This window comes from Musca domestica, unplaced genomic scaffold (assembly GCF_030504385.1).
Source record: "Musca domestica strain aabys unplaced genomic scaffold, Musca_domestica.polishedcontigs.V.1.1 5, whole genome shotgun sequence".
NCBI lineage: Eukaryota > Metazoa > Arthropoda > Insecta > Diptera > Muscidae > Musca > Musca domestica.
In genome coordinates, this window is record NW_026712346.1 from 15,847,885 (window position 1) to 15,864,454 (window position 16,570).

At 40.2% G+C, this 16,570-nt stretch overlaps 1 protein-coding gene across 1 annotated transcript; it reads right to left on the reverse strand.

The window, feature by feature from the left end:
- Positions 1 to 1,054: 1,054 nt before the first annotated feature.
- On the reverse strand, positions 1,055 to 16,303 carry LOC101889615 (ADP-ribose glycohydrolase OARD1). The gene is made up of 3 exons (XM_005191757.4): positions 16,068 to 16,303; positions 1,419 to 1,593; positions 1,055 to 1,358 (listed from the first exon to the last, which is right to left on the reverse strand). Exons 1-3 carry the CDS (start codon positions 16,184 to 16,186, stop codon positions 1,200 to 1,202), a joined length of 453 nt encoding a protein of 150 aa, XP_005191814.2. The 5' UTR covers positions 16,187 to 16,303; the 3' UTR covers positions 1,055 to 1,199.
- Positions 16,304 to 16,570: the final 267 nt, after the last annotated feature.

The window sequence follows — 16,570 nt, forward strand, 5'->3', positions numbered from 1 at the left end:
CTCTTAGTGTTAGGATGATGGCTACCAGATCTTTATTAATGTCTCATGTCAACTATTGTTTGGAAGTCATCTCTGGGGCGAATGCTTCCCTAATTCTGCGCGTACGCAAACTTGTTAACTCTATTGTTAGATATGTGTTTGGGTTGCGCCGTAGTGATCGTGTAACACAGTATGTTATTAAGTTTCTTGGACTGTCATTTGACAGATATGTTGAATATCGCCTTCTTTTGTGTCATTACAGAATTATGAGGAATGTTAATTCTCCTTTGTATAATAAGTTTGTGTTTTGTAGATCATCTCGAAATCCGCAATTGCTGTTTCCAAGATTTTCGTCTGTAGTTAGTGAGAAGGCGTTTGTTGTGAGAGTTGCGAGATTGTGGAATCAGCTCCCTCTGGCCCTGCGTAATTTTACCTGTTCTTTTGATATGTACAAGAAGAGGTGTTTTGAATATTTGTCTGTTCATTGAGTTTCTGGTTGCGGGTAATATTTTGTTATTTCTTTTTAGTTATTGGCTGGGGGGCCATTTTTATGGTTGTTTATTTTCCATGTAGTACATAACTTTATTGATTTTTTTTCTTTTTTAAAGATTTTTTTTGCTATACTTGTAGTAGCTACATTCGCTCGTTTGGAAACGAGTGATGATTAGCGCTTAAGTGTATTGATGCCTCTTGCCTTTTTCCTCTCTACCTTGCTAAACTGTTGTTCAGCTTGGTAGAGGAGTTTTGTCTGAGGGTCTAATTGCTACTAAATTTAAATTATTATTATTATTAATATTATTTTTTTGTATATTTTTTACTATTCGTTGATAATTTTTGTTATTTATTTAGTTTTTTTAGGATTAATTTGGTTATAGACTGTTTTTATACTGTTGTATGTTAATATAAGATTTTGGCCATGTTGGCTTATTTATATTGAATTGTATGAAATAAATGAAATGAAAACAGAAAATTATGTGGCAAAAACATTTCAAATTCTTCAACTTGGAATGTTCATTCCTATTGGGGCTACGCTAAAATTTTGGTAAGGAGATTACCTTTCACAATCCATCATAGATATTATTCCAGAGAATTATTTATTATTTGGTAACCAAAAGCTAAAGTTGGGACAAAACAAATTTTGGGTTTTGTTAGAATAAAAAAACGTTTTTCATCGGAAAGTTAATTTCGTTCTAGTAGAAACATAAGTTGAATAAATAAATTTATCCAGAGTTCGCCACAGGTGAATAGTTGTAAATTACAATGTTCACGGGGTCTTTTGAGAATACTTCTTCTATCAAATCTTTTACTTTGTGCCACACCAAACCATCTAGGCCGCAACCAATCCTTGGCATTGCCAGATTAGATACATTATGCTCCACCTAAGAGAGTTATTGTTTAATTAAATTCAATAATAAGTTACTATTACTTTTATTACTTGCCATGTAATTTCTCATAGATACTAGTGAACTGTGTAGTGATTGATATGTCGGCTTTCCCCAGCTTTTTTCCTTTGTTACTAAATTGTAAATATATCTGGAATTGTGAGGTAAAACAGCCACTCCTCCTGGTTTTATATTTTGTTGTTGTAAAAATGAAATGTTTCCAAAAATATTCCTTTAAAAAACAAAAAGGATATGTTGAACAATTAGTTGATGACATTTTTCGTGCATATTTATTTATATTTAACAGGTTAAATTGTGAGTAAAATAAATTAAAAAGGCGTATAGTTTGTTACTAATATTTGTTTAAGGCAGACAAGAAGTTGCTACCCAGACAATGAAGTTTTAATTTTTGTTTATTTACCTCCCGACATTGCCACATTTTTTCACGGATTTGTATAAAAATTGGTATTTGTAGTTCGTAATGCGTTCTAGCGCGGGTGGCGAAACATTGCATGTATAGGTCCACGATTTAGTATAGTCCCAATATAACGGTATTTCCTGATATTCGGTATTTTGATCGTTTTTGCCACATTTTTCACGGATTTGTCTGAAAATTGCAATTTGTTGGTCATAATGGGTCCTAGTTCGTATGGCGAAACATTGTATGTATAGGTCCAGGCTTTGGTATAGCCCCCTTTTAAGGTACCTCCCAATGTTCTGTATTTGGATGATTTTGCCAAATTTTTTCACGGATTTGTCTAAAAATTGATATTTGTTGGTCATAATGGGTTCTAGCTCCGGTGGCGAAACATTTTATGAATAGGTCCACGTTTTTGTATAGTCCTATAGAGCGGAACCTCCCGTTATTCGGTATTTTTATGATTTTTGTCACATTTTCCCATGAATGTGTCTAAAAATTGGTATTTGTGGGTCATAATGGGTTCTAATGTTTCCTTTACTTTAAGTTGGAGGGTATTAAAATGTTTTTTTACTTGTTTTATTAATTCAAATTTCACCCTCTTCCTGTCAATCGATTAATCTGAAATTTTGTATACACTTTGGATTTTGGTGACAATACATTTATGTTTATTCATTATCATTATAAATCCAAGATGGCGGCCGCTACAAAATGGCGGGTAACGTGGGTTTTATCAATCCCATCAATATGGGTATCAAATGAAAGGACTCAACAAGCAGATATTGTGTTCTGCTATAAAATGAAAATCCAATATAGCGGTCTCTACAAAATGGCGGACAACTTAGGTTTTATCAATTCCATCAACATGGGTATCAAATGAAGTCTCAACAAATATAATACAATTTAATATGCAAATTTGAAATCTATGATGACCGCCGCTACCAAATGGCTGATAACAATTTTTTATCAATCCCACCTCAATATTTAAGATGTGCGCAGCCACTAAATGGCGTAAAATAATAAGATTTAACTTTAGAAATTGCACCTGTAATTTAAGTATCTGATTAATTCAGCCAAATCCACCACCTACCACAGACAATCCCACGGCGGCCGGTTCTATGTACCGGATTGACTCGGAGGCACATATCTCCGGCCAGGGGCCGCCAACCCAGCAAATACATGTTCGTGTTCGTCCATTTTTCTGATGTGGGAGCAACATTACCCGGAATGTTTGCTCCGTATTCTCTTGGTCCGAGCCGGGATCGAGAAATTTGTCGTAATCGCATCCACCACAGATCGGTTTCGGTGAGATGCAACGGATGCATGGAGTGGGTGCATTTCCGGAATTGTTCCGGCCTAAACCGGATACAGGAGTATAGCGATAGGGACTACATTGCTTCCTGCTGCGTCAATGTAGACCCCAGTGAGTCTTCATCTTCAGCGTCCTCATCGTCGTCGCAATATGAGACTCCCCCGCAATCTCCTCAACAGCAACCTACGCAGCAGTTGACGCCACACATTGCTGTTTAGGTTCCGGATAATGCATCATTTCTCCAATTTAATTGTGATGGTCCCAGAGGTAAGATTAACGAAATTGTAAGCTTTATGAGTCGGAAGAACATCAAGGTCGCAGCGATCCAGGAGACGAAGCTGAGTACCACCTGCAGGCTTCAAAGTTGTGATGGATACAACGTACTGAGGAAGGATCGCTCCAGAGGTGGAGGTGGAGGATTAGCGTTCCTATTGCACCACTCTGTCCAGTACAGACCTATCTCGCCTGAGCTTGACTCTAGTGACCCGTACATGGAATGTATGGGGGTAGCGGTCAAGTGTGGAACCGCCAAGGTAGAGGTGCTCAACGTGTACATTCCGCCGTTAAATAGCTGTGCCCCACGTTATATGCCTAATATCAGTTCACTACTGGTAGGCAATAACCGTCTGGTGCTAGAGGATTTCAATGCCCATCATGAATTATGGCATTCCGTCCTAGGTAATGACCAGAGAGGCATGGCGCTGGCTGAGCAAATCGATAGCTCCACGTTTTGCACAGTGAATGAGGACCCGCCCACCAGAATAAGGGGAGACTGCCACAGTTCTCCGGACATATCCATCGTGTCCCCAGGTCTGACGAATGACGTAACATAGCAATCAGTCATTTCACTAGGCTCAGACCACCTCCCCATTATTATCGCCATCAATAGACCACCCGACTTCATCGACTCTGAACGCCGCACTTTCCTTAACCACGGTAAAGCTAATTGGCAAGAATTCAGAGAGTATACCAATCGCCGCTTCAGAGAACTGCCCAACCCATCTGATGTTCAGGTAGCAGATAGGTATTTCCGGGACATCATCAAAGCTGCAGCCGCTCGCTATATACCTGCTGGTCGAATACCTGAAATAAGACCAAATTTCCCAGCAGAGGCAGCGGGATTAGCAAACGAGCGAGATGAGCTTCGCCGTACTAACCCTAATAACCCCAGAGTCAGGGAACTTACTCTGGAGGTAAACAGGTTAGTAGGTGAGCATAAGCGGAAAAAGTGGTTAGAACATCTGAAGCATTGCAACATCGGTACCGGAACGAGTAAATTGTGGGCAACGGTTAAGTCGCTTTCGAACCCTGGAAAAAAGGACGATCGGACATCTGTCTCATTTAACGGCGTAGAAGTGACAGATCCGAAGAGGTGCGCGTGTTATTTTAACCGGCAGTTTGTAGAGCACCCCGAGAGTGACAGGGCGAAGAGAAGGATACTACGCCGTGTACGATCCCTTCCAGCCGAGGAGGTACCACCACAATTTACGTTGGCAGATGTTGCACAGGTCATCAGAAGCGCAAAGTCATCCAAAGCGCTTGGTCCTGACGGAATCTCAATGGTGATGTTGAAGCAACTGGATGAACCAGGAGTTGAGTATCTGACAAAGCTTCTCAATCTGTCGTTAGCCACCCTAGTAGTTCCCGATGCCTGGAAAATGGGCAGGGTGGTCCCGCTACTGAAACCAGGCAAGGATGCCAGCAAAAGTGATTCATACAGGCCGATATCACTTTTGTCACCAGTAGCAAAGACGCTTGAGGCTTTACTCCTCCCCAGCATAAGAGAGTGTTTCCCAGTAGCCGATCATCAACACGGATTCCGGAAATGGCATAGCACAACAACAGCTTTACACGTCATTTCCACACATGTCAGTAGAGGTCTCAACCAGAGCAGGCCGTGCGATAGAACAGTTATGGTGGCACTTGATTTATCAAAAGCCTTTGATACAGTCAATCATGCCACACTGTTCGAGGACATTGAACGCACCACCCTCCGGCCAAGTTTGAAACGTTGGATAGTAAACTACATGTGTGGACGCCAGTCGTACGTGGAATTCAGAAACAAGAAGTCGAGCATCCGTAGAGTTAAACAGGGAGTTCCCCAAGGTGGGGTGATATCTCCGGAACTGTTTAACCTCTACCTTTCTGAAATTCCACGCCCTCCAGACGGCATAGAGATTATAACGTACGCAGATGATTGTACGCTCGTGGCGTCCGGACCCATTATTGATGACATTTGCGATCGGTTGAACACTTACCTTGTTGATCTTACCGCCTTTTTCACTGGGAGGAATATGAAGATATCCGCCACTAAGTCGACGGCCACACTTTTCACCACATGGACTGCGGAGATGGGGCTATCCTTGAATGTGCAGGTCGATGGTTCTATTATTCCGACCACCAACAACCCCAAGGTATTAGGGGTCACATTCGATAGCCTCTTTAAGTCGTCCGCGCATACCACAGCTATCTGCGACAAGATTAGAAGTAGGAACAAGGTCCTCAAGTCTCTGGCCGGCAGTACTTGGGGAGCTGATAATGAAACCTTGTTGACCTCTTACAACGCGATAGGCCGGTCTGTGGTAAACTATGCGGCTCCAGTGTGGTCCGCTAACGTCAGTGCTACGCAGTGGAAAAATGTTCAGTCCTGCCAGAATGCCGCCCTTAGAACCGCAACAGGGTGCCTTCTCATGACACCTGTCGATCACCTACATGAGGAGGCGAAGGTCTTACCGGTGCGACAGCATAACAAAATGCTGTCAATGCAATACCTGCTTGGGTGTTATAGACAAAGCCATCCAAATCACCATCTTGTGGATAGGCAACCTCCGCCCAGGCACGTTAGGAAAGACCTTCATGATCTAGAGAGAGAGGTACAGAGGTATAAGAGAGAGCCTCTAGATCAACAGGCCTATCAAGCGGGACTGAATAGTATTCACTCTAATGCGGTCTCAGAAGCCATTGAAGGATATAGAGTGAATACTGTGCTAGGAGACCATCCCCCTCCCGTCGCAGCTGAAGAACGAGAGCTGCCCCGACAAACCCGAGTAGTCTTGGCTCAATTACGATCCGGATGGTGCAGCCGCCTAAATTCCTGCTGGGCCCGGATCAACGGCGACGTGCAGAACATCTGCCCAGCATGTGGCACAGGCCCACATGACACGCTGCACTTATTTCGCTGCCCAGCCAAGCCTACTCACCTAACTCCAGTCTCGTTATGGACACAACCCATACAGGTTGCATCCTTTTTGAGACTGGACTTAGAGGCAGAACCCGATTGAACTGAGTCAGAAAATGGAAACCAAACGAACACAGATGTATGAGCTGCTACAACAACAACAACAACCTACCACAGAAACTGCAACTAAGGCTTGAAAAAGCGAAAGTATAACAGGTATGTCAACAGTGTCCTGAAACTATTTGCGAATAATGAGGCAACAATGGCATCAGACAGAATTTTTGATTGGCAAAATAAGAATCGATTAAGGCAAATTAAGAACTGTGAAAATGAGTTTTTTGGAGGAGTGAACGTATTAATTTTCGGTGATCTTTTACAACTGCCTCCTATAAAACGATCAGAAACACCTGTTTCCAACAGCCAGAACATCTCCAACCAGCTACAAATCTTTGTCGTTTATTCTCGCTGTCCAAATTAACTGAAAATGTGCGTCAGCAAGGTGACCAGACTTTTATTGATATTTTAAATGCTTTGAGAGTCGGTGAGCTAACAACCCAACATTTTAGTATCTTAATGGGAATACTTCTTCAAGACACGAGTGATAAGTTTGCAATAGACAAATTAACGACCACAACTCTGCTGTATTAAATTTGTACAGAAATAATGGTGCTCGCATTTACAAAATAAAAGCGCAGGATGAGCTGGTACACTCCACACGAAATGCAGACAATGTGGGTATAGCTACTATAATTCCAGCTGATTTCAACAAAACTGAGGGTTTACCAGCGGAACTGGAAATATTTGTGGGGGTAAAAGTAACGTACTATTCAATATTGACGTTTCAAAGGGATTAGTAAATGGCCCTATAGGCTTCGAAAATTGTATTGTTTGCAATTTCAAATAAAACTAGCATGGTTTATAAATTCTTTACTTGTTAACAGATCACTTTAACAAGCGGGCTTACCTAACACCTTCCTTTCTATCTAAACATTGTAAACTGATTTATACGTTCAAAAGACATTGTTAATAGAATGAAGTCACAAGGTGCCACAAAATAACCAAGTTTAAGGTTGGTGTAATAGTGATAATACTAGGTTGTGACATGTGCGATGTTCTATAATTGTCACAAACAAATTGCCACAAAAAAATTCCAACAATTGTTTTAAAAAAAAATTCAATCCCTCGGTAGCGGATTCTACGACACCGGATTGACCCGAAAACACAACTCTCCAGTTTCGGCCAGCGGCTGTCAACCCAGTTCTGTACGGTTTGCCAAAACACCTTCCACCATAGATCAGTCTCGGTGCGAGTATGGAGTCTCCAGAAATGCAACCTTTACCGCAGCACCTAACGCTGCTGTTGCTGTTCAAATTCCGGACAGTGCATTATTTTGCAATTCAATTGCAATGGACTTCGAGGTATAATTGATTAGATAGTGGATTTTATGAATCGGAGGAACATTAAGATCGCAGCAGTGCAGGAAACCAAGCTCAATGAAAATTATAGGTTACAACGTTGCAATAGTTACAACGTATTGAGGAAAGATCGCACCAGAAGTGGAGTTGGGGGATTATCGTTCCTTCTGTTCAATACAGACCTATCTTGCTTAAGCTAGTCTCTAGTGACCCATACATGGGTAGTAGTCAAGTGGGAAACTGCCGAGGTAGAGGTGCCTCATGTGTATATCCCGCCGGTTAATAGCTGTGAAACGCGTTACTTGCCCAATATAAGCCATCTTTTGGAAGGCAATAACCGCCTGGTACTAAGGGATTTTAATGCCCACCATGAGTTGTGCCATTCCGTCCTAGGTAATGACCAGAGGGGATCAGTGTTGGCAGAGCAGATTGACTGCTCCACATTTTGCTCGGTAAACGAGGATGCCCCACCCGAATAAGAGGAGAGTGTCACAGTTCGCCAGATTTAACCATTGTGTCACCCGGTATGATAAATGACGTGACTTGGCAACCCGTAATTTCTCTTGGCTCAGACCATCACCCGATAATCATCTCCATCAGCAGATCGCCCGATTTCATAACATTTGAACGCCGCACTTTCCTTAACCATGGGAAAGCCCATTGGCCTGAGTTCAGAGAGACCACCAACCTTCGCTTCAGAGAACTGCCCAACCCTTCTGATGTTCGGGTAGCAGAAAGGATTTTCCGGGACATCATCAAAGCCGCAGCCGCTCGCTATATACCTGCTGATCGAGTGCCCGAAGTAGGACCAAATTTCCCAGCAGAGGCAGCGGGACTAGCGAATGAGTGTGATAAGCTCCGGCGTACCAACCCCTCTGATCCCAGAGTCAGTGAACTGACAGTGGAAGTCAATAGGTTGGCACAGGAGCATAAGCGGAAAAAGTGAAGTGTTGCAACACTGGAACCGATTTGAGTAACGGTAAATTCACTCTCGAGCCCTGGGAAAAAGGATGATAGGACATTTAACGACGTAACGGTAACTGATCCGAAGAGTTGCGCTGGCCATTTTAACCGCCGAGAGTGATAGGGAGAGGCGAAGAGTACTACGTCGTATAAGAGCTCTTCCCGCCGAGGATGTACCTCAACAGTTAACGATGGGTGATGTTGCGAATGTCATCCGAAACGCTGAGTCATCTAAAGCGTTGGGCCCGGACGGAATATCAATGGTAATTTTGAAGCAACTGGATACACCGGGAGTTGAGTATCTAACCAAAGTCTTTAACTTGTCGATAGCCACCCACATAGTTCCCGAAGCCTGGAAAATGGGCAAAGATACCAGTAAAGGCGAATCATACAGGCCAATTTCGCTTTTGTCGCCAGTAGCAGACTCTCGAGGCTTTACTCCTCCCCAGTAACAGATGAAGCTATTCAGTTGCTAACCATTAACACGGTTTCCGTCCACTACATAGCACCCCAACAGCATTGCACGCCATATCCACACATATCAGTCGAGGACTTAACCAGAACAGGCCGTGCCAAAAAACAGTAGTGGTGGCTCTCGATCTATCAAAGGCCTTTGATACGGTCAACCATGCCACGCTGTTCGAGGACGTTGAGAATACTACCCTCCGGCCAAGTTTGAAACGTTGGATATTCAACTATATGTGTGGACGCCAGTCGTACGTGGAATTCCGAAATAAGAAGTCCAAGCCCCGTAAAGTGAAATAGGGAGTTCCCCAAGGTGGGGTGATATCTCCGGAACTGTTTAAACTCTACCTTTTCGTCATTCCGCGCCCTCCAGACGGCATCGTGATCGTAACATTTGCGGATGATTGTACGATCATGGCGTCGGGTCTTGTAGTTGATGACATATGTTTCAGGGTGAGTAATTATCTCGCGGAGCTTGCCGACTTCTATGAAAATATCGGCCATTAAATCGAGGCCCACACTATTTACCGCATGAACTGCGGAGATGACACCACAGCTGAATGTGCAGGTCGGGGGCACATAGTTCCGACCACCAACTACCCCAAAATCCTAAGGGTCACATTCGATAGCATGTTCAAGTCTTCCACGAAAGCCACAGCTATCTGCGATAAAATAAAAAGTAGGAACAAGGTCCTCAAGGCGCTAGCCGGCAGCACTTGGGGTACGGATAAGGAAACCTGTGGTTTGCTATGCGGCTCCAGTGTAGTCGGCGAATACGTGTGCAACGCAGTGGAAAAGTATCATGCCAGAATGCCGCAACAGGGTGTCTCCTCCTGACTCCTGTGGACCATTTACATGAGGAGACCCTTACGTCAACATAATCATATGCTTTCGTTGCAGTACCTGCTTGGGTGTTATCGTGGAAGTCATCCTAACCACCATATGGTGGACAGAACTCCCCCACCCAGGCGTGTCAGGAAGGACCTGCATAATCTAGAGGGAGAGGTCCAGAGATATAAGAGAGAGCCCCTAGATCATGAAGCCTATCAAGCGGGTCTGAATAGAATTCATACTGATGCAGTCGCAGAGGTAGTTAATAATTACGATTTGAATACCATCCTCGGAGTCCGTGCAGCCGTCTCAATTCGTATTGGGAACACCTGCCCAGCTTGCGATACAGACCCGCACAATACGCTGCAAGTTTCTAATTGTCCAGCCAAACCTACAGCACATAAAGGTAGCAGAATTCCTAAACCTGTACATTGAGGAAGAGCGAGATTAATCAGAATATAAACAACGGAGCATGTTAACACTGCTACAACAACAACAATTGTATTACTTGTGAAGTATGTGCATCCGCTAACACGATTCAACACCAATTGCAATTTTTTCACGATTAGAGCATCCCTCATAACAGATTCAAACCTCTCTAGGGAAGAATATATACAAAAATTATTGAAGTGACCCCCCTAGTTATATCTAATTATAAATAATGACATTGCAACACAACATAAAACGTTGGAGCTGGAGTACCCCATCCACATTTTGTAAACCCGTCACATAACAGTACCACCCGATCAATTTGCTGCAATGAGTATGATTCAGTAGGCTTGACCGCACTTAGTCGGTCAAATGTAATATGTTTATGAGACTTGCTTAACCCATTAACGCCGACGGGTGCGAAAACGCACCAAAAATAGAGGTGTTTTTAGCATGCATGCATAGAAACATATTTGATATCGCTTTTCTGTTTCGTGGTAAAGATAGTAGATGGATGGGTATATTTATTTGACTTTGGGTGTTTTTTCATCAGACGTCACCTACATGATGATAAACGCATCGCCAAGTGCAGGTTTTCCCACATGCAAAAAAACCCCTATTATACAAAGAAAACGTATAGAAAATAATATATTTTAAATATGTATTTGTATGGATCGGTAGCCCTTTGCCCTATATTTAACTCATAAAATTTTCAAAGTTGTACATATAAACGTCTTTGCATATATACGTCGGCGCGTTATTACTAAGAAAAGTATTTTCGGTTAACCATATGTACGAACGCTAATGAAGCGCTCCCAATCAAAATAGCTGTCACACCGTCTGTTCTCTGTCACGATCTCTTTAATGCATCATTTCGCTTATGTAAGGAGGTTATATATATATATATATATATATATATATATATATATATATATATATATATATATATATATATATATGTATGTAATGTAATAATTATGAAATTGTAATAATTATGAAATTATGAAAAATTGTAATAATTATGAAATTGTATGAAGATATATATGGAATCTATATTCAAATCTGAACCGATCTCGATGATATTTGAACCGATGATGAAATGTCGATCTCGATGAAATGTTTTTGAATTATATTTGTGCAGATTACGAATGTGAGGGACTTAAAACCCAAATCGGATGAATCATATATATCTTTACCGATTTTCACCAAATTAGAAGTACTTGCTTCAGGGTTGAATTCACTCGGATGTGTCGAAATCCATCCATATTGGATACATATTAAACATGTGGCGCACAATAAAATTTAAATCGGACGAAAATATATATGGGAGCATCGAAATCTGAACCGATTGCCAGATATACTTCTACACTGAACTTGACTGCGTGCACCTAAATTGATTTGATTCGACGGATATTACGCATTTGTATTGTATTGTGTTGTGCACTACTTATGAAACACTACGTATGGGAGCTATATTCAAATCTGATCCGTTAATTATAATTTCCATAGATTTTCAATTGGATGATTCTTTCTCTTTTTATGAGGTAAAATATTTTATTTGTATCAAATGACATTACCCTCTTAGTTATAAGACTGACGTTGCAGAAAAGCGAAAAAGAGACATAAATAAAATTGGTCGTTTAGTATCATGTTTTTGATCTTATATGTTGTTAAGACTTATCAACATCCAGCACGTATATTCGAATCCTTATATTGTAAATTTGTTAAATTAAGCTATTTAACTACTATAAAAAGTATAGTATAATAATAAATAAATAGGGTGCAAAAGGCACATCAAATACCATTAGCGTTGCTATATTCTCGAAAAAATTTTCTCCAATATTCATAATTAGAAAAAATAAAAAGGAGTTAGTTCGGCCGGACCGAACTTTGAATACCCTCCACCATACGAAACGAATTAGGAAATTTTCAAAAAAAATAAAAATACCGAATATCGGAAAGTGCCGATATATGATATTGTGTACTTATAAAGACAACTATCTTACAGATAGACAGACGGACGGACATCGTTAATTCGACTCAGAATTTTGTGCTAATTATGAATATATATACTTTATGGGGTCTTCAATGAATATTTAGGGATGTTACAAACGAAATGACAAAATTAATATACCCTCCTTTCCAAGGTGGAGGGTATGATAACGTGCAACCTTTGGAACATGTATTACTTCACTATTTTTTAATATTATCGTCTAATTTTAAACTTAATTCATGTATTCCAACTTAGTTCCATATTCTAGTGCTAAAATTGTACTCAGTAACGCCGACGAGTGCGAAAACGCACCACCCCCTGCACGAGCAAGGGGTACAGATAGGGGGCTGCATTTTTGTGCGCGGAATATGAGTGACATTATGGCATCCTCCACTAAGTTTCAACATTTTGTCCCACAAATAAGGGAGCCGGCGTTAAAGGGTTAAACGAAACGAAAAAATTGTTGGCAAAAATGAATTGATTGAGGCTTTGTGTTAACAATCAAACAGCTCACATGAGTGACATACGAACTAATGATGAATTGTTCATAACGGGCGTTCATATATGAAGAGTATGATCGGTTTGATTCATCCTAGTTAACTGATTTGATTAAAATGCAAAATATCTGAGCGAAATCATGATTGTAATTTTACTAAGCATTTCATAACTAAAAACAATCCCAATAAAGGAGCTGGTACAAATTACTTTTAATAAACAGACAATTTTTAAATTTATTTGGGTTTAGTTTAACAAACATTTTTAATAAAGAAACATATTATTTAAATATTTTTAATATATATTTAAATAATTTTTTTTTTATTTTACAATATTTGTCAAGATTTTTCACACGAAACTTCGGCCTTTTTATTTATTTTCACAGTTTCTTGCAACACTTTCGGTTGCACTATGACAATATTCTCCCATCTCAAATATTATAAAAGTAAATATAAACTGCATCAACTTGATTGAATGAACAACGATGCTAAGCAAATTCGACTGAAAAAAAAATAAATCGCATCAAAATTGGGTGTGGTCACTATATGGTGTATTAAAAACTGCATACCAATTTACTGCATACTCTTGTAGTTTCGAAGATATTAGTGTTGCAAATCATGACATTGAGATTTCCTCCACAAATGTGTATCTTACCTTTATAGCTTTTTAGTTCCGTCTACTTACAAAATTTATATTTACAAAAACTATGGATCGTGTAGTCGGTGTTGGACATACCCTAGAGGAGAAAATCTCAAGCCCCGGGTCGAAGGTCTGGACCCGGACCCACTTACCCGATGTAGACAATAGCTTATGAAAATATTTATCCAACAAGTGGTCACATGATGGAGTAAGTGGTCATGGTTCGGAAGTTATAGTCAAAATATCGATTTTTTGGTCCCGGATTTTTATAAAACCCCCAAAAAGTGAAAAAAGGGTCCTTTATGGGGGACAACAAAATTCATGCCAAATTATAGCTGACACTCTTACCTTTTCAAAATGCTATAATTTGTGCTAATACCTTTTTGGGGTCCAGAAATATGGGTCTTTCCATCCGCATAACACGATTCAAAGCAGTTCATTAAAATTATGTTTCCAATGAAAAAGGGTTTATTTCGCGTAGCAGTCATTGGAATTACAAAAGTTTTCTAAATTTGGTATTTTTTCTAAATAGCCGGCCTTCGGGACTTGGGATTTTCTGCTCTGGGTATGTCCTACACCGGCTAACGCGAACAAAAGGTTTCTAAATTTGACACTTTTTGTAAATAGCCATAAGCTTTACAACAATACCTATATTGTTTATATCAGGCAATCGGTCTAGTCGGGGTCTTGAACCCTGACTTTCGGATCAAAAATCTGGGAGCAAGTTGAGTTTAGGGGCTGTGCTCTGATCATTTTGAAATTTTTACCACAGGTAGGTATTTTTAAACTGATTACGGCAATATAAATTTTTTGTGGGGGAAATAACCGGTTACCCGGTTATTGGACCCGAAAGTTCAGATACAATGTTCGGTTTTTATCCGGTTCCACTGAACCGATACAAACAAAATGGGTATCATTGGAAAGCTTATGAAAATACCTATCCAACAAGTGGTCACATGAACCGGTTACAAGAACCGGTTCCAGAGTAATGCAAGAAAATTGATATTTTTTACCAGTACTTTTTGAAAAACCCATAAAAACTCAAAAATGGACCCATTATAAGGTATTAAAATCTACATACCGTATTATAGCCAACAATATTGCCTTTCCAAAATGGTATCATACATGTTGATATCTTTTGTAGTTCCGAAGATATTAGTGATAGAAGTCATTAATTTGCAATTTTTTCTCCAGTCAAATGTATCTAACCTCTATAGCATTTTTAAACAGCCGGCCTTCGGCCGGGGTTTGAGATTTTCTTCTCTGGGGTATGTCCAACACCGGCTACGCGATCGCTAGTTTTTCTTAACATCGTAATCTTTGTAGGTAGCCGGCCTTCGGCCGGGGCTTGAGATTTTCTCCTCTGGGGTATGTCCTACACCGGCTACGCGATCGCTAGTTTTTCTAAACATCGTAATCTTCGTAGGTAGCCGGCCTTCGGCCGGGGCTTGAGATTTTCTCCTCTGGGGTATGTCCAACACCGGCTACGCGATCGCTAATTTTTCTAAAAATTGTAATTTTTGTAAGTAGCCGGCCTTCGGCCGGGGCTTAAGATTTTCTCCTCTGGGGTATGTCCAACACCGGCTACGCGATCAATAGTTTCCTAAAAACTGTAGTTTTCGAAAGTAGCCGGCCTTCGGCCGGGGCTTAAGATTTTCTCCTCTGGGGTATGTCCAACACCGGCTACGCGATCCATAGTTTTTCTAAAAATTGTAATTTTTGTAAGTAGCCGGCCTTCGGCCGGGGCTTAAGATTTTCTCCTCTGGGATATGTCCAACACCGACTACGCGATCCATAATATTCTAACAACACCAAATTAAAAACAAAGCAGATTAACAAGAACGTTAAACCCGACATAAAACTTGGCTTCACTCATACTACTTTCATAAGTAACAACTTTAAAAGCCAATATCTTCGGAATTACAAAAGATATCAACACATATGACACCATTTTGGAAAGGCAATAGTGTTAGCTATAATATTGTGTATAGATTTTAAGACCCTATAATGGGTCAATTTTCGAGTTTTTATGGGTTTTTCAAAAAGTACTGGTAAAAAATATCAATTTTCTTGCATTACTCTGGAACCGGTTCTTGTAACCGGTTCATGTGACCACTTGTTGGATAGGTATTTTCATAAGCTTTCCAATGATACCCATTTTGTTTGTATCGGTTCAGTGGAACCGGATAAAAACCGAACATTGTATCTGAACTTTCGGGTCCAATAACCGGGTAACCGGTTATTTCCCCCACAAAAAATTTATATTGCCGTAATCAGTTTAAAAATACCTACCTGTAGTATAAATTTCAAGTCAATCCGAGCACAGCCCCTAAACTCAACTTATGCCAAAATCTGGGGTCCCGGGTCCGTCCTCCAAGAAAAATATAGTTTCCTGGGATCAGGATAAAAATATCTACCACTGGAAAAAATTGAAGAGTTTTTACTAAACTAGAGTTAAGCCTAATTTTCCCCATCTCCATTCCAACAAAAAGGGATTTACCGCAAGAAAACTCGCCTAATATAAATTATAACATAATTTCAAATATAATTCACATAAAGAAAACTCACCGAAATTTTATAGCAATGCCTTTGCCCATTCTAAGATCTGCAGCAACACAGTGCGCCATAGAGTAATCCTCCTCAACGGAAAACAAGTCACCATTCAATTCTTTTATACAGAAACTCATTGTAATTTGCAAATATTAACAAAGAATGTTACTTTGCAGCTTTTCAGTTCTTTTTTTGGTTTATTGAAAACAGCTATCTTTAAACTGTTTACGCGGTTGTGTCAAATATTGATTAACAGAGTTGCCAGTATTGTATACTCATGGTACAATAAAACAGGCACAAGAAGTAGAACCCATTATGAAATCTCTTAACCAAAAATTTAAACAATTCCCTTTAAAAATGTGGTTTAAATTCCAAAAATATCGAATATCGAGAGGTTTCGTTGTATGAGGTCTATAAGGTTGTATGCTTACTGACAAATAGAATGACAATGTTTTTACTCAAATGAATGAATATTTAAAACATCTTTAAATTAGATTTCTTTTTTGTATATTATTAAAATC